Source organism: Neofelis nebulosa, chromosome 6 (genome assembly GCF_028018385.1).
Source record: "Neofelis nebulosa isolate mNeoNeb1 chromosome 6, mNeoNeb1.pri, whole genome shotgun sequence".
Classification (NCBI taxonomy): domain Eukaryota; kingdom Metazoa; phylum Chordata; class Mammalia; order Carnivora; family Felidae; genus Neofelis; species Neofelis nebulosa.
This window is the reverse complement of record NC_080787.1, coordinates 135222490-135240682: the sequence shown is the minus strand read 5'-3', so window position 1 is coordinate 135240682 and position 18193 is coordinate 135222490. Positions and strand designations below refer to the sequence as shown.

At 35.9% G+C, this 18193-nt stretch overlaps 1 protein-coding gene across 2 annotated transcripts in view; it reads left to right on the top strand.

Annotated features, from left to right (window-relative positions):
- SHPRH (SNF2 histone linker PHD RING helicase) overlaps positions 1-18193 on the top strand; it is a 97871-nt gene that overhangs the window by 34310 nt on the left and 45368 nt on the right. For both annotated transcript variants that reach the window (XM_058735551.1, XM_058735549.1), the window contains 4 exons: positions 10483-10571; positions 12647-12739; positions 15080-15187; positions 16981-17123. In XM_058735551.1, coding sequence (XP_058591534.1) covers positions 10483-10571; positions 12647-12739; positions 15080-15187; positions 16981-17123 — 433 coding nt within the window. The remainder of the gene's footprint in view (positions 1-10482; positions 10572-12646; positions 12740-15079; positions 15188-16980; positions 17124-18193) is intronic.

Genomic DNA, 18193 nt, shown 5'->3' with positions numbered 1-18193 from the left:
TAAAAAAATTAAAAGGATTCAAGTCTTAAAAAGTACATTCTCTGACCATAATGGAATTAAATTAGGTATCAAAGATAACTGGAAAGTCCCCAAATAATTTGAAACTAATTAAAATAATTCTGAGTAACCCTTGGGTTAAAGAATAAATCAAAAGGGAAACTGGCAAATATTTTCAAGTGAATTAAAATGAAAACATCAAGAGCTGTGGAATCTTGATCAGTGATTAAAGAGAAATGTATAGGACTGAACACTAACTTAGGAAAAAAGTTGTACGTCATTGACCTCAGCTGATACCTAATTAAGAAACTCAAAAAAGAAAAGCAAATGAAATACCAAGTCAGGAAAAGACAGAAAATAATATATTAATATCAATGCAGGAATCAATTAAAAAGAAAACAAAACCAGTAAAAAGAGACCATGAAATCAAAAGCTGATTATATGAGATCAGTGGGAAGTTATAATCCTCTAGTCAAACTGTTTAGGAAAAAAGAAAAGACGCAGATTACTGTTAGGAGGAATCGGGAATGAGAGAGGTAACATCACTACAGAGTCTACAGATCTTTAAAAAATTGTGAAGGAATCTTATGTACAACTTTATGCCAGAAATTTGACAACTTACATATATGAACAAGTGCTTTAGAAGACACAAATTCCCAAAACCAACTCAATAAGAAATAGATAACCTAGATAACCTGCATAGCCCTGTATCTATTCAAGAAATTAATTTTACTGTTAAAAAACTTAACCACAAAGTGAATTCTAGATGACTAGAAGCCCAGGTGACTTCCTTGGTGAATTCTACCAAACATTTAAGGAAGAAATAATATCAAATCCATATAAGCTTTTCTATAATATTAAAAAGGAAAAAATAATTTTCAACTTACTTTGAGGCACCAGTATCCTGATTACAAAACTAGAGACCAGTGTCACTCAAGAACATAGATAGAAAATTCTTTAAAAATTTTTAACAAAGTGAATCTAACAATATATTAAAAAAAAATAATACTTTATGACAAAGTAGAATTTATTCTGGGAATGCAAGACTGGTTTACTATTTAAAAATTAATTACCGTTCCCTATCAAAGTAACACCAGCATTCTTCACAGAGCTAGAACAAATAATCTTAAAATTTGTATGGAACCAGAAAAGACCCCAAATAGCCAAAGCAATCTTGAAAAAGAAAACCAAAGCAGGAGGCATCACAATCCCAGACTTCAGGCTATACTACAAAGCTATAATCATCAAGACAGTATGATACTGGCACAAGAACAGACACTCAGATCAATGGAACAGAATAGAAAACTAGAAATGGACCCACAAACGTATGGCCAACTAATCTTTGACAAAGCAGGAAAGAATATCCAGTGGAATAAAGACAGTCTCTTCAGCAAGTGATGCTGGGAAAACTGGACAGCGACATACAGAAGAATGAACGTGGACCACTTTCTTACACCAGACACACACAAAAAAAACCTCAAAATGGATGAAAGACCTCAGTGTAAGACAGAAAGCCATCAAAATCCTTGAGAAAGCAGGCAAAAACCTCTTTGATCTTGGCCACAGCAACTTCTTACTCAACAAGTCTCCGTAAGCAAGGGAAACAAAAGCAAAAATGAACTACTGGGACCTCATCAAAATAAGCTTCTGCACAGCAAAGGAAACAATTAGCAAAACTAAAAGGCAACCAACAGAATGGGAGAAGATATTTGCAAATGACATATCAGATAAAGGGTTGGTATCTAAAATCTATAAAGGGGGGCGCCTGGGTGGCGCCGTCGGTTAAGCGTCCGACTTCAGCCAGGTCACGATCTCGCGGTCCGTGAGTTCGAGCCCCGCGTCAGGCTCTGGGCTGATGGCTCGGAGCCTGGAGCCTGTTTCCGATTCTGTGTCTCCCTCTCTCTCTGCCCCTCCCCTGTTCATGCTCTGTCTCTCTCTGTCCCAAAAATAAATAAAAAACGTTGAAAAAATAAAATAAAATAAAATAAAATAAAATCTATAAAGAACTTATCAAACTCAATACCCAAAAAACAAATAATCCAGTGAACAAATGGGCAAAAGACATGAATAGACACTTCTCCAAGGAAGACATCCAGATGGCCAACTGACACATGAAAAAATGCTCAACACCACTCGTCATCAGGGAAATACAAATCAAATCCGCAATGAGATACCACCTTATACCTGTCAGAATGGCTAACATTAACAACTCAGGCAACAACAGATGTTGGCGAGGATGCGGAGAAAGAGGATCTCTTTTGCATTGTTGGTGGCAATGCAAGCTGGTGCAGCCACTCTGGAAAACAGTATGGAGGTTCCTCAAAAATCTAAAAATAGAACTACCCTACGACCCAGCAATTGCACTACTAGACATTTATCCATGGGATACAGGTGTGCTGTTTCGTAGGGACACATGCACCCCCATGTTTATTGCAGCACTATCGATAATAGCCAAAGTATGGAAGGAGCCCAAATGTCCATCCATGGATGAATGGATAAAGAAGATGTGGTATATCTATACAATGGAGTATTACTCAGCAATCAAAAGGAATGAAATCTTGCCATTTGCAACTACATGGATAGAACTGGAGGGTATTACGCTAAGTGAAATTAGAGAAAGACAAAAATCATATGACTTCACTCATATGAGGACTTTAAGAGACAAAACAGATGAACATAAGGGAAGGGAGACAAAAATAAAAACAGGGAGGGGGACAAAACAGAAGAGACTCATAAACATGGAGAACAAACTGAGGGTTACTGGAGGGATTGTGGGAGGGGGATGGGCTCAATGGGTAAGGGGCATTAAAGAATCTCCTGAAATCATTGTTTCACTATATGCTAATTAATTTGGATGTAAAATTTTAAAAATTAAAAATAAAACTTAAAAAAATTAACATGATTCACGAAATTAACGGAGAAGGAAAAACTTTGTAAGCCTCTCAATAAATGTAGGAAAAGAATTTGATAAAATGCAACATCCATTCCTGAAAAAACTTTCTGCAACCTAGAAATCAAAGATAACTTTCTCACTTTGTTAAAAGGCATCTCTGAAAAAATCTATAGCTAATGTTATACTTAAAGGTTGAAAACTGAATGTTTTCTAAGATCATGAACAAGTCAAGAATGTCCCATCACCATTTCTGTTCAACACATTACCTGAATTCTCTCCAGTGCTGCAAGACAAAAGAAATAAAAGTTACCAGTTTGAATAGGAAAAGTAAATCAAACTGTCTTTATTTGCTAATATGATTATCCATGTAGGAAAATTACTAGAACTAATAAGTGAGTTCTGCAAAGTTGCATTATACAAGATTAGTATATAAAAACTGATTTTATTCCTATATGCTAGGAATGAATAATTAGAAATTACGATGATACTGTTCATAGTAGTATCAAAAAAATATGAGATACTTAAGCATCAGCTTGAAAAGAGATGTGTAAGATGTTTACAAAAGTCACGAAAACACTGAAAATTACTAACATTGCTGAGAGAAATTAAAGAACGCCTAATTATACCATGTTTGTGGATCAGAAAACTCTTTATTGTTAAGACTAATTCATCCTAAATTGATACATAGTTAATGCAATCAGAATTTTCCAGTCAAAATTTTAACAGGCTATTTTATAGCAGGTGACAGGATGATTCTGAAATTCACCTAGCCAGAACAACTTGAGAAAAGAAAAAAGTTTGAAGATTTATGCTACCTGAGTCAAGACATATTTTAAAACTACAATAATCCAGACAGTGTGACATAGGCATAAAGATAGGCAAGTAGACCAATGGACCAGAATAGAGTCCAGAAATAGTCCCACTTATTTATGTTCATTTGATTTTTCCACAAAGATGCAAAGGTATTTCAGTGGAGAAAAGTTAATATTTTCAGTAAATAGTGCTGGAACAATTAGATATCCATACTCAAAAAATAAAACTTTAACGTTGCATTGTATAAACAGTTCATAATACAGAAGATATGAAACTGAAATTAAAAATTCAAACTATGAAACTTAGAGAAAAACACAAAGGATAAAAAAATTATGACTTGGGATTAGGTAAAGATTGATAAACAGATTGGTAAACACCAAAAGTACAATCCATAAAAGAAAACATTGGTATATTTATCTTCATCAAAATTAATAAACTCAACTCCTCAAAAAGCATTTTTTTTTATAATTTTTTTTTTTTAATGTTTGTTTATTTTAGAGACAGAGAGAGCCAGAGACAGAATCTGAAGTAGGTTGCAGGCTCTGACTGTCAGCACAGAGCCTGACACGGGGCTCAAACCCATGAACCATGAGATCATGACCTTAGCCAAAGTTGGACACTTAATGGACAGAGCCACCCAGGCACCCCACAAAAGGCATTCTTAAGAAAATAAAAAGATAGGGGCTCCTGGGTAGCCCAGTTGGTTAAGCAACCGACTTTGGCTCATGTCATGATCTCATGATTCAGTTCCTGATTTAGAGCCCCACGTTGGGCTCTTTGCTGTCAGCATAGAATCTGCTTCGGATCATCTGTCCCTGTCCCTCTGTTTGCCCCTTCCCCGTGCTTGCTGTCTCTCTCTCAAAAATAAATCAAAATAAGTAAAGATTAAAAAAAAGAAAGAAAGAAAGGAAAGAAAGAGAAAGAAAAGATAAGGCATTGAATAGAGAAAATATTTGCAAATCACATATCTGAGAAAGGACTTCTATTCTGAATATGAAAAGAACTCTTAAAAACCAATAATAGAAAGCAGCCCAATGCAAATAGACAAAGTGTTTGAACAGAGACTTCAGTGAATATATAGAGATGCCAAATAAAACATAGGAAAAGGTTGATATTCATCATCATTAGTCATTAGGTACATGCACATTCAAACCACAAGAACACCCTTATATGCCTTTATTAAGATGGCTTAAATTAAACAGATCACATGTTGGCAAGGATGTAGAAACAAGTGGAATTATCATTCATACAGTGCTCTTGAGAATATAAAATTGTAAAATCAGCGTTCTATTTCAGTTACTCACTAGCCTCATTTCCATGACCTCAGCTTTTATACTAAACTTGCACTAAGCACAGTGCCTCTATCTTTGTGTTGGAAGCATTCGTTCTTTGAGAAATTTATTCTAAATTTTTATGGTAATTTTTCTGGCTATCTAAACTAAAGTGTTATTTTTTTGCACCTGTAGTGAATCACTGAATATTCTGTTCAACAGAGTCTAGTGTTATTAATCTGTTACTGTATTTGTAATATGATTGCATAGTTTTATAGCTTTTATACCATGACGTTTAAGAGCTTTCTTGTAAGTAATGAGAAAATTACTGATGTAAATGTGCCTTTTTACAAAACTACCTTTAAAACCTCTCTTATAGCTTTGGTTTAGATCATTTGATTTTATTCTCTGCAAAACTAAGTAGAATATAGTTCTTAAAATCGTACACGTATTTCATAATGGTCAGGTACAGTTTTAAGCACTTTTATAATTGAAGATATGTAAATGCTTCTTTATTTCTACCTTCCTCACAAAAGTCATGTATATAGCTCTTCACTGTTAGAACTAAAAAGGCATACTGGAATAAATTCCAATTCTTTTGACCTTCCCACAAAGATTGCTAATCAGTTAGTCTCTTTGAGTACACAGTCATGGAGAGAATTTACTATTTTTCTTGTTTACCTAATAAGACCTTAAAGAAATTAGTTGCCCAGAGAAATTTGTTTCTGTCTAATACAAGGAAATGTTCTACGCCTCTTTGAACTGAGTGGTCTGTCTTTGGTTATTAGTTTTTCAGCATAACAGAACCAGCACTAGAAAGTGTCCCTTGTCCTGAATACTTGCGTAAAGTTCAGAAGACTCACAGAGGATGAGTAGAAGTAGCTCTAGACAAGAACTGTGAAAAAGATGGGCCTTCTTACTTGCTATAGTTTTTGCACTCTGAACTTAGGTATATTGTGCAAAGTTTATGGATCTCAGTTTCCTTATCGATAAAATACAGATAGTACCACTCACTTAGCCCCCCTTGAAGTATTATTATTCTTAATGTGAAGTGTTGATGTACATTGGAAACTCGATAGAAACATAAATGAAGAGTGGTGTTAGTAACCATGGTAATATGAAGTAACCTCAGATTCTTACCGCTTCCCAACCTGTTCATATGCAGATTTTTATTATCAATAACTAATAACAGAAAAAAGACATTATTACATATTTCTTAAAAATTGTACAAATATACTACATGCAACTTTATGTACAAATCTTCTCTCAAGGACATTGCCTGAGAAATACTTAATTTAGCTAGCAGTGTTTGCAAATCTGGATTTTCTCAAATTATTAATCATCACCATTATTGTCGTTGCCCTCTCAATTACTAAGTGTGCTTGTGATTATAGTTTTCCGGAATCGATCCAAAATCTTAAAACGATCAGTCCTTTAAAATGTGTAGTGAAAGAGTATCAGGCAGCGTTTTTGTTTTATTTTGTTCTTTTTAATTGAACCATAGTTGAAGCACGATGTTACACTAGTTTCAGGTGTATAACATAGTAATAGGACGGCTCTATATGTTATGCTGTGACCATCACAAGTGTAGCTACCATCTGTCACCATACGACTTTTTAATAGAAAAAAATTTTTTTCAAAAAATTTAACTTTCCTTTATTTCAGCTTAGAAGTAATTAGGCAAAAATTGGGAAATTATGTGTCCTACCTAATAATATTCTGTCACAGTCCCAAATTATTTGAGTGGGATAATTGTGACTAAAATCTACAGAATACTTGAGTGTCACATAAATACATAGGCCTCTTCTTAGAGATATGTGAATAATCAATGTACTATTTAAAATATTTTCAAGTCTTGGGGCGCCTGGGTGGCTCAGTCGGTTGAGCGTCCGACTTCAGCTCAGGTCACGATCTCGCCGTTCGTGAGTTCGAGCCCTGCGTCAGGCTCTGGGCTGACGGCTCAGAGCCTGGAGCCTGCTTCGGATTCTGTGTCTCCCTCTCTCTCTGCCCCTCCCCCGTTCATGCTCTGTCTCTCTCTGTCCCAAAAATAAATAAACGTTAAAAAAATTTAAAAATAAATAAATAAAATAAAATATTTTCAAGTCTTTAAAATCTAGCATCATATCTGAGAAATGATCACTTTCTATAAGCATTTTGTATTATACCTAACATCTTTAAGTATATATTGTTTTATCCTCATTATTGCCCAATGATTAAAGTATTATTCCCATTTCACATAAGAAAACTGGTATTCAGAAGGCTTAGGTGGTTTCTCAAGATTATGGCTAATAAACGACAGAGAATTTGCCCTGAATCTTTTGACTAAAAATTAATTTTTTATTATACTATGTCTGCTTGTTTATCAAATGGACATTTTAAACCTCAATATTATGCTATCTACAGTAAGTTGAAGCTCTTCATCAAAGATTTCTAAAGTCACTAATATATTACTTGCAGATTATCACAATAATAGAAATAAATTTCGTTTTCCCATCTTGATTCTAAAACTGCAATCATCATTTTATTCTATTTTTTTATGACTCAAGCTCAGAGAGTGAATGGATTTCTTCCCTTGGCCTCTTTTCTAGTTTCCTTTTCAGATTTATTACCTTCTTTTCCCTGCTATGAAGTTATGTGTGGTAGAGGATTGTAAAAGGAATGATTCATCTGATTGTTTCTAAGCACTTATATGTAGCATTCTGGAAGGCTCAGTGTGCAGTGGGCTGTGAGGCAAAATACCAAGCTGAGGCCTAACGGGAGGTGTCTTACTGCTCTTTTCAAAAAGCTTCGACTGCATTCCCATTAGAGTTCTTTGTCTTTCTGTGCATGAAAACTTGGTTGATTAAGAGAAATTCCTATCAGAAAGTGCATTAATAAAGGTTATGTCCGTTCTTAATTTAATTGTAATTAGTAATTACATTTACTACTTGTAGTTTCCGTTGCTTAATAGTAGTATATTAACCATTTTTGGAGGTAACATTACATATTTGACTTAGAGATTTAATATTTTCCAATATAGAAATCAGACAGTGGAGATCTGACTTCTAAAAGAAATCTGAAATTAAGTGCAAATTTGAGGGATTTGCTTATATTATATACAAATATGTATGATATACAGTGCATATTCTAAGGCCCTCACTGATCATGCTATTAAAAACGTGTTATTCCAACTTTGTACAGTATGTTTTCTGGACATATTTTTTGGAGAAAATTAGCTTGGCAAGTATCAAATTCAGTACTATTTAGTTTACTTAGAAAAGTTAGTGCCATCAAGTGGCAAAGAATGGGTATTTCTAAATTTGGTTTAAACTTGTATAACTTCTTGAACGTGCATATTTTTGGGTCTTTCCTAGAAAGCATTTTTTTTTTAAGTTTATTTATTTTGAGACAGAGAGAGCAGGAGAGAGGCAGAGAGAGGGAGAGAGAGAATCCTAACCAGGCTCCGCACTGCCAGCACAGAGCCCATTGTGGGGCTTGAACTCATGAACCATGAGATCATGACCCGAGCTGACCAAGAGCAGACACTTAATGACTGAGCCACTCAGGCTCCCGAAAGCATATATTTTTTAAATGAACATTTTAAAAAGTATTATAGTGAATAATTAAAATTCAACTGCTTGTATTATAGGCTAGCCACCTTTAAAAAGTATAGTAATTAAGAAAGAATTAAGTGAATTATTCTTTATAAATAATAGTATAAATACTAATAGAATCTTTTGCAGTCTTTTGAAAAGCTTCACAAGAATCTTCAAAACTAAAAAGAGAGAGCTTCTTGTGTGAAGATAATTGAGTGTTACTCCTACATTATAATGTGATAGTAATTTTGCAAAAATAATATTCTCCTGTATCAAAGTCAATAGAAATTGACTGTAAAATACTGTGAAATGTATGCTTTAGAAAACTTTGTATTTGGTAGCTTGTAGAACTCAGTATAAAGCAATGGTATAAAAGCAAATGTCTTGCACAACAATGTGAATGTACCTAATGCCACTAAACTGCATACTTAAAAATGGTTGATATGGTAAGTTTTATGTTAGGAATATTTTATCATAATAAGTATATATATTTATGTATATAATCAGATTTAACAAAAAGAGAACCAACATAATTTGTATATATATATAATATAAATATAATATGAAATATAATATAAATATAGTATTTATATATAATAATTTATATATATATATAAATATCTTACTGTGGCTGTGAACAAAGTCCTAAATCCATGATATTAATAAAACTAGTTTGCAGTGAAAAGAAAAGAATGTATGTGATGATTATGAAAAAAGTTTTCTCAGCAAACAAAAGCAAATCCTCTTCTTTTTTTTTGTATCTTGTGATTTTCCTGTTAGATTTTTATTTTATTTCTCAATAATCAGTTTTGAGGTTTTCCTCAGGCAGCAAATAGGATAAGTTCTATTATTCAAGCCATTTAAAATGTTTCCTGTCTCCTTTTATTGAAGCGTCAGAAAATTTTTACTGAAAGAACCAGATAATAAATATTTTAGGCTAGGGACGCCTGGGTGGCTCAGTCAGTTGAGCGTCCAACTTCGGCTCAAGTCATGATCTCACGGTTCTTGGGTTCAAGTCCCGCATCAGGCTCTGTGCTGACAGTTTAGAGCCTGGAGCCTGCTTTGGATTCTGTGTCTCCCTCTCTCTGTGTCCCTCCCATGCTCATTCTCTGTCCCTCTCTGTCTCTGAAAAATAAATAAACATTAAAAAAAATTTAGTAAAGAAAAAATCTTTTAGGCTTTGAGCCAGAAGGTCTGTTGCAACCTCTCAGCTCTACTGTTGTAATGCAGACGCTGCTATGCTGCTACGGACTGTACATAAACAAATGAGCATGACTGAGTTCCGATACCCTACAAAAATGCAGAGGGTTAGATATGACCCATGGGCCTGTACTTTACTTGATACTTTTAAGTTACTTTATTTGAGTGAGTTACTAGTTATGAATAATAATTTAAAAAATCATTAATTTCAGACTGATTGAGATTCATGTGACCAGAAATGGAAAGAATCCCTAAGTTTTGGAAATGTGGTTTTTCATTGCAAATCATTTGGCCACCAAGAAGAACAATACCTATTAAGAAGAATATATGATTTATCTGAGAATTATGTGTAGGTTGATCATAGTGTTTTGAATATTTATAAATTTATCCTTAATTTCAAACATCAAAATGACTACTAATTGGCACCCTTTAACTTTAGTAAGAGGAAAATCATTTGTCTAAATTGAAAGTTAATTTAGTTTGTTTTTCAGTATAATTTTAAAACATAAATATTTCTGATTGGTGTTCTCTGCAATGGAGTGAACAAGAGCAGCTATCGTCAGCTTTTTTATTGGGACGTTCATATTAAGTGAAGTTTCTTTTCTTTAAAAAGTAGTGAGTTTTAATCATTGTTACATTTTTATAGTAGATCTTTTCAGATACTAGATAACCAGATCACATTGGGAGCGAAATAGATGACTTTCTTGTGCTTTAAATCACCTTAATTCATCAGGTGAGTATGCCGTGGCAGCAGAACTGTACAGAGAAGTGTTGCGTTCATCTGAGGAACACAAAGGAAAGCTCAAAACCGATTCACTCCAAGTGAGTAAAAGCTAAACAATTTCAAGTATATCATCCATTTGTTTTTTACAAAATAATTTTTCGGAATATTTAAGAAGATAAAGGGCAACAAAATGGATGGACTGAGCCATAATCTCTGAGGATGAAGTTTTGGATTCAGTGCTTTCAACAATAAGCACTCAAGGTGATTTGTAGATAGATGAAAGTTTGAAAATCACTACTATTCCGTATGTTCAGGCCATTATTGGCACAAGGCTGACTAGATAAATCTAACCAACGTTAGAAAAACAGGTTAAAGTATTTGTGCTTAAAAGAACGGGGTGAGGTTTATCACTTTTGCATATAAATGTTAACACAGTGGCATAGTTTTGACTGAAAGAAGAAAAATGCTGTAAACTAAGCAGTGGAACTTAGTAATAAAACCTTCCCACTGATCTTCTGATTTAATTTTTAGAGGTTTTTTAGGAAGAGTTGAATATTTGAATTTCAACATTTATTTAAATTTCAATCTCTTCCCTTTCTTAGTTCTGTCCAGTGGGTCATATAGACAAGGCTCTCTAGCTAAATGGTAAATAAGGACTACTTTTATTAGTCTTAGTAAGTTTAGATTTGAGTCCCTAATGGGACTTCTTTATCATTCAGAATCTAGACCTTGGGACCCACATGTTCACATGTGCCTCAGTGAGTATTAGGAAGAGTTTGGGGGGAAAGAGGAGAAAATTAAATACAAGCCTTCTGTATGGATAAGGATTATAGAATTCAGACCTTGGGTCAGAAGCAAACGTGTTTGCCTCGTGGAAGAAGGAAGAAGTACAAAGAGAACATGCTCCTGAATAAAGGAAATAAAAGTAGAAAAGTGGGCAAGAAGACAGTTAAGTCCAGTGTGCCTGATGGTTCAAGAGTGAAGAGTAATCAATCAACCTGTTTCTTCCTTTTGGTCTTAATAATCCCATCTACTGGTAAACCGTGGCCCACTGAATGTTTTGCTCTATTCAGTCAGATTAGCCACTCTTCTCCCTTGGGATAAAATGTGGAAGGGGGTGGAAAGAGGTATTCTTCCCAGTCCACTCCTCCACCTTGTTCAGGAAGCAGTAGAAGTCTTCTTCCACAGACACACAGAGAAGAGGAGCTGAGTTGCTACCACTTTGTTTCTGTAATGTTATTTACAGGTTTGTTGTTGCTACTAAATCGGATAGTGTTGCTGATTGTATTATTCATGTGGCCATGCTGAAAAGACCTAAGACATTTGAAGTGACTCTTCAGAGATGAACTCTACAAAGATCTCTACCATGGCCTGTAATCTGTAGCCAGACACAATAAACCTTTATAGTCTCGAATCACTGGCACCAAGTCAGATGTTACCAGGACTCTTTCTGATAATTCTTTAGCCCTTAGCTTTCTTCCCAAGTAAAGAGTCAAGTTAACAGATAGAAATTACTTTCACTTTATTTCTTCTCACAGCCCTTGCTTGACTCCAGGGGGAGCCTTTAACCAGCTGCAAACTCAGTATCATAGTGAGAAGCCTGGTTTATACTGAATACAGAGATAAAAGATACAGTTTTCTCCTTCTTCCAATAGTCTTTACCTCCAGCTTCTCCCCTTTCCAGCCCTTCAGTTCAACAGATCTAGGTCACAGCTGTGTTTTCCTATGTATTTCATTATGATAATATCATAATATAATTGGTAGGTTCATGCAGACTCATTTCCCAGAAGAGGAGTCAAGTCTGCGCAGTCAGCCTTTCTACTTTACTGGACTTACTTGGCATAATCATATGTAGTTCCATATGTAGACATATGCACGTATAATAGAAGACATGTACCTGTATCAGACATCCTGCTAAATGCATAGGTATATTTCATAAGACTGCATATTTTTAAATGAAGAAAATTTATGCCATTATGAACTAAGACCTTTACTATGAAACTGATTTTGGTTTTCTCTGAGGAAGTTGGTGCTCAAATTGTGTTAGAGGAATCAAGTTTTCAGTGATCTGATCTTAATGTGTTAGTAATCTATATGCTGTATTAATAGTGGATTTGCCCTTTAGAGTCCACTGCATTGGCTCTCAAAATTACTGCCTTTTGTGTGTTTGTAGAGACTTCATGCTACCCATAACTTGATGGAATTGTTGGTAGCCAAGCATCCAGGAATACCTCCTACCTTACGAGATGGCAGACTTGAAGAAGAGGTAATTAATTTTTTATTCAGTCTATAAAAGAATTTTTTTCAGACTTTATCCATCTCAACATTTATCCATCTCATGTAATGTTAATAATCCATCTCATTAACATTTCCTAGGGCATACCACATCTAAATAAAAGTAATGATATTTTTTTTCTGCTGCTTTTATGTTCCAAATTTTGCCTTGGTTGGTAGAGAATTGCATAGAGATTTTGGATGGTAGACAGTTGCAGTACTCCGTATTATGTTGTTTCTCTTGTAATCCACTTGCAGTTATATGGTAACTGCTTTTGTAGATAAGGTTGCTGGTAGCCAGCAGCACATGGAAAGCAAAAGGGAAGAAGGAGGAAAGGAAGGAAGACCTTGTTGATCTCGTGACAGATCTGCAAAAGATGTGGTTTAGTAAAAATAAAAAGCTTTGCACTTCCTCCACCTTTCTGTGTATTACCTAGGCGTAAATAAATTCAATATTTCGGTGGTGTTTCTTGTGTGCTCTCAAAGAAGTTACTTCTGTAGTGAGTCTTGCTTCATTGGAAAGAATGGTACAGATTGTTTTACTGTAAATTGTTAATGAGCCTGATATGCTAGTGGCCCCATGGATTTTTACCTTTTTAAAAGTCAGAGACAGCAAAGCTAAAATCAAAAGAGTAGTAGATACTTTTGAAATGAATTGAACCTGTAAGTGGGACCTTTTTTATTTGAATTAAAATACAAAGTGAGATTGTAGAAGTGTGTACAGGCCTTTCTTGATGTTAGATGGCAAATCTAAGTGTTGGAGATTTTGGAGTGAAATCTTCTTCCCTGTGTAGGCGTCTCACCTTACATACATCAGGAATTCTTTGCTTAAATGCCTTCAGCGACAGGAAGCTGTGGGAGGCCGTCGAGTCTGTTGGTAGATAGCTGTGATGATCAAATAATTATAGCCAAGGAATTTTAACAGAAATTAATTGGAAGGTTGTGACAGGAACAAGAAAAATGCATCATGAGAGAAGGAAGAAGAAAAGCGTATCGCACTGTATAGATATATTTCCAAGGAGACCATAGTATCAGTTTTGCCTGACTCCTATAGAATGTGAAACCACAGATCCAAGAAATTATCTACTTCAACCTCCAGCTCTTGCAAATGAAATAACAGAAGCCCAGGGAAGTGGCTAATCCAAAGACATGTATCTGTTCAGTGGAACCTCATGAAATTGCCATCTTTGTAAGTCCAAGGGTCTAGTGTTGACAACTTCACATGGCTCAACCCACTTCTAAGTGGAAACGTTTGGATTTCCTGTTCAGTAGTCTTTCTGGTTTTCCTCCCACTATCCCATATCACCTTTGATCCCCTCTCTTTTTTCATAAAGTAGTTTCAAGAACCAGTTAAATATTTCAGTTAAATGGAAGAGAGTAGAGAACTGTATAAGTTTCCTAGTGGGAATTAATAAGGGCAAAATTCTTCAGTATTTCTTTTGCTTGCAAGTAATGTGATCCTTCTTACCTGGGAAAGTTGAAAGGGGAAGAATTTTTAAATCCTTTTGTATTAGTCAGCTAGGGCTGCCTTAACAAAATACCACAGGCTAGGTGGCTTAAACAAGAAGAATTTATTTCTCACCCTTGTGGAGGCTGTGAGTCCAAGATCAAAGCGTCAGCAGCAGTGGTTTCTCCTGAGGCCCCTCTCCTCAGCTTGCAGATGGCTGCCTTCATTTGTGTCCTCACATGACATGTCCTGTGTGTGCTTGCATCCGTGATGTCTCTCCTTTTTTTTGTCTTTTTTCTTAAGGACACTAGTCATATTGGATTAGGACTCTACCTTTATGATCTCATTTAACTACATTTACTAATTTAATTACCTCCTTAAAGGGCCCTGTCTTCAATTTGGGGGTTAAGGCTTCACCGTATGGTTTTTGAGGGAACACAGTTTAGTCCACAACGCCTATGTTACTGTATATTCTCAAGTGTTATTTCTAAGCTGAAGTAATTCCAAGAAATTGAAATAAGTAAGTCAGACAAATTCTAAAATGTTGTTTTGTCTCATTTTGAACTACTACTGTTCTTCACATTCCCCCCCCCCCCCCCCCCCGCTTTTTTTTTCTGGTTAAAAACTTAGATAGAAATTTGGGAAGCAGACCTTGGGATTTCTTAAATTTTGTGACTTACAGGTAGATGTGATCTCTTTCATATATATCCTAGGAATTACTAGCATGGTTTTTATGTCCTTGACAGCATACTTGGAAGTTTTGTGCTTAAACTGTGTTAAGTAACTTTACATATATAAAATAACCACATTGTTCTTGCAGCATTATACTGAATTCTTTTCTAGGCCTGGAATGAAAGTTTATATTTGTTTCCTGATTCAACACAGGCCAAACAGCTGCGAGAGCATTACATGAGCAAGTGTAACTCGGAAGTTGCAGAAGCACAGCAAGCTGTGCAGCCGGTGCAGCAGACCGTACGGGAGCTCCAGAGAAAGGTGCGTCCCCAGAAGGACTCCCCTTACCTGTGCTTGTCTCCGGGAGCATTTCGGGTTGTGTCTTGCTTTGGAGAAGAACTTGAACTTTCTTATTCATCTTGGAATTCTTAGCACCTAGGATGATGCCTATCCCATAATAAACATATATTTGCTGTTAGCAGTGTTTGTTGATTGAGTAGATGCGTAGAGTCTACGGCCATACCACCCTGAACGCGCCCGATCTCGTCTGATCTCGGAAGCTAAGCAGGGTCGGGCCTGGTTAGTACTTGGATGGGAGCAGATGCGTAGATAAATCATCCATTTGGAAGTTGTTCTCTTTCATTTTTTTTTTTAAGCTCTGATGGGTTTTCTCTTATCTGGTGAGATAACAAGTTGTCTTTTGAAGAAAGTAAAGACTTGCCTCACCTCCTTCTGATCTTAGTGTGTATATTTACAAAATCTTTTAAGATGTCAGAACATTAGAAACATGGGTATTTTTCTTATGGAACACGTGCCACTTGTCATTTCTAAATTTTTTTGTGAAATCAGTAGCAAGCCTGAAGAGGAGTCTACACAGAACACACAGTCTTTTTTATTCTAACCAGTTACTCCACATTTTATTCTTCCTAGTGCATTAATTATTTAGTATTCAGGCATATAATTTTGCCAGTTATCAGAGTATTATGGAGTAGAATCTAGTTCAGTTGGTTGAGGATTAGCAGGATGTCTTTATTATGCTGAGAAAGAGACCTGCCACCTTTTCAAATATATACAGTGAATACTGAGTTTTCATTTTGATAATGTATTTTGTTAACACAACTTTGTTACACAAGTATATATACAGTAAATTCTCATTTATCCACAGTAGTCAGGACACAGGTGGGTATTCTCTTTATGTATGCAAAGGTAGTACACACCCATTATATATAGAGTATACAGGGGCGCCTGGGTGGCGCAGTCGGTTGGGCGTCCGACTTCAGCCAGGTCACGATCTCACGGTCCGTGAGTTCGAGCCCCGCGTCGGGCTCTGGGCTGATGGCTCAGAGCCTGGAGCCTGTTTCAGATTCTGTGTCTCCCTCTCTCTCTGTCCCTCCCCCGTTCATGCTCTGTCTCTCTCTGTCCCAAAAATAAATAAACGTTGAAAAAAAAAAATTAAAAAAATAAAAAAATAAAAAAATAAAAAATATATAGAGTATACAGTCTATATATATTTCCTTATAATTCCTTGGAAAGTAGCATGCTATTGTTTCCTTTGATTTTTTTCACAGCACCTTTCCCAGTGATAGAAACATAGTGAGTAATGGGACGCCTGGGTGGCTCAGTCGGTTAAGCATCCGACTTGGGTTCGGGTCATGATCTCACGGTTTGTGGGTGCAAGCCCCACATCAGGCTCTTTGCTAACAGCTCAGAGCCTGGAGCCTGCTTCAGATTCTGTGTCTCTCTCGCTCTCACTCTCGCTCTCTGCCCCTCCCCCACTAGTGCTCTGTCTCTGTCTTTCCAAAATAAATAAATGTTAAAAAAAATTTAAAAAAAACAAAAACATAGGGGCGCCTGGGTGGCGCAGTCGGTTAAGCGTCCGACTTCAGCCGGGTCACGATCTCGCGGTCCGTGAGTTCGAGCCCCGCGTCAGGCTCTGGGCTGATGGCTCGGAGCCTGGAGCCTGTTTCCGATTCTGTGTCTCCCTCTCTCTCTGCCCCTCCCCCGTTTATGCTCTGTCTCTCTCTGTCCAAAAATAAATTAAAAACGTTGAAAAAAAAAAAAAAAAACATAGTACTGAAAAAACATGAACCGATCAGCTGTTGTCTTTTTTACAGATTTATTCAAATTCTCCTTGGTGGCTGAATGTGATCCACAGAGCAATAGAATTCTCTATTGACGAGGAACTTGTTCAGCGAGTGCGAAATGAAATAACCAGCCACTACAAGCAACAAACTGGGAAGCTTTCTATGTCAGAGAAGTAAGGAAATAGTACAGAATAGAATAACTTTATGAGTAGTGACCCCAAATATTCAGATCATTTGATGTTAAGAGGTGCAATTAAATATCAGAACATACTGTGGTTACGAACATCTGGATTTTACATATTGTTGAGAGTAGATTTCAAACTAAACCATTAGATATAAGTCTGAAAAAGGAAACCTGTTTTCTATATATGAGTCATCTTAAAATATTCCCCTTTTAGTGCTTTTTTTTTTTTTTTTAACATACTTAAAGTATATTCTTTGTATCTTCATTTGACACACCCAAAGCCAACTCTAAGCAAAGTCTTGAAATAGACTTTGTTTTGGAGAATTGAGGTAAGGCATTCATGCTTCCACTGTGTAACTCAGCCCCACAGACTAATAACCATCATAGCACCAGAGGGGCCCAGGTTTTGTGTTCTAGAGTTTCCTGCGGTCTCCCCCATCTTTCTCTCTTCTCATCAACGCTCACCATTCTTCAGAGTCTTTGTAGGTAAGTTGGATTATTGCTCTTGATGTAGAAATGGTGAATAATTCTTTCCAAAGACCAAAGTTTTTTTTTGTTTTTTTGTTTTGTTTTTTTTTTCAAAAATAATTCAGTGGTTTAACCCAAAGGAATGTCGTTACTAATGTGAGGAATTGAGATGTTGTGGCAGGACTGTTGATTCTAGGGAGGGGAAAGAGAGAGGATCTTTTATTGCTTCTCAGATCATATCCCAGTATAAGGTCAGCCTTGGGATTAGTGTTAGTTTTCAGCATAAGAATATCTTTAAAACATTTTAAAGTGTTTTCTTTTACTCTTTTAAAAGCCCTTCCAAATGTCTACTACATTTTCCATGTGCCATTACTAATTCAGAGGTATAGTCATCCTCCTTTTCACCATACAGAACTTGAAGGCTTCGTTTCTGAGATATATGCAGGACATTATACTCTTTAGTGCACTTCGTTTTTCTCTCTTAAACCCAAGAGTCACCATTCCAGGATAAGTTGTCATTTAAGTCGTGATTCATTTTATCCAGTTTTAGAGCTGTATGCTAATGTGTTCTGCCAGCGTTGTGGAATTAGC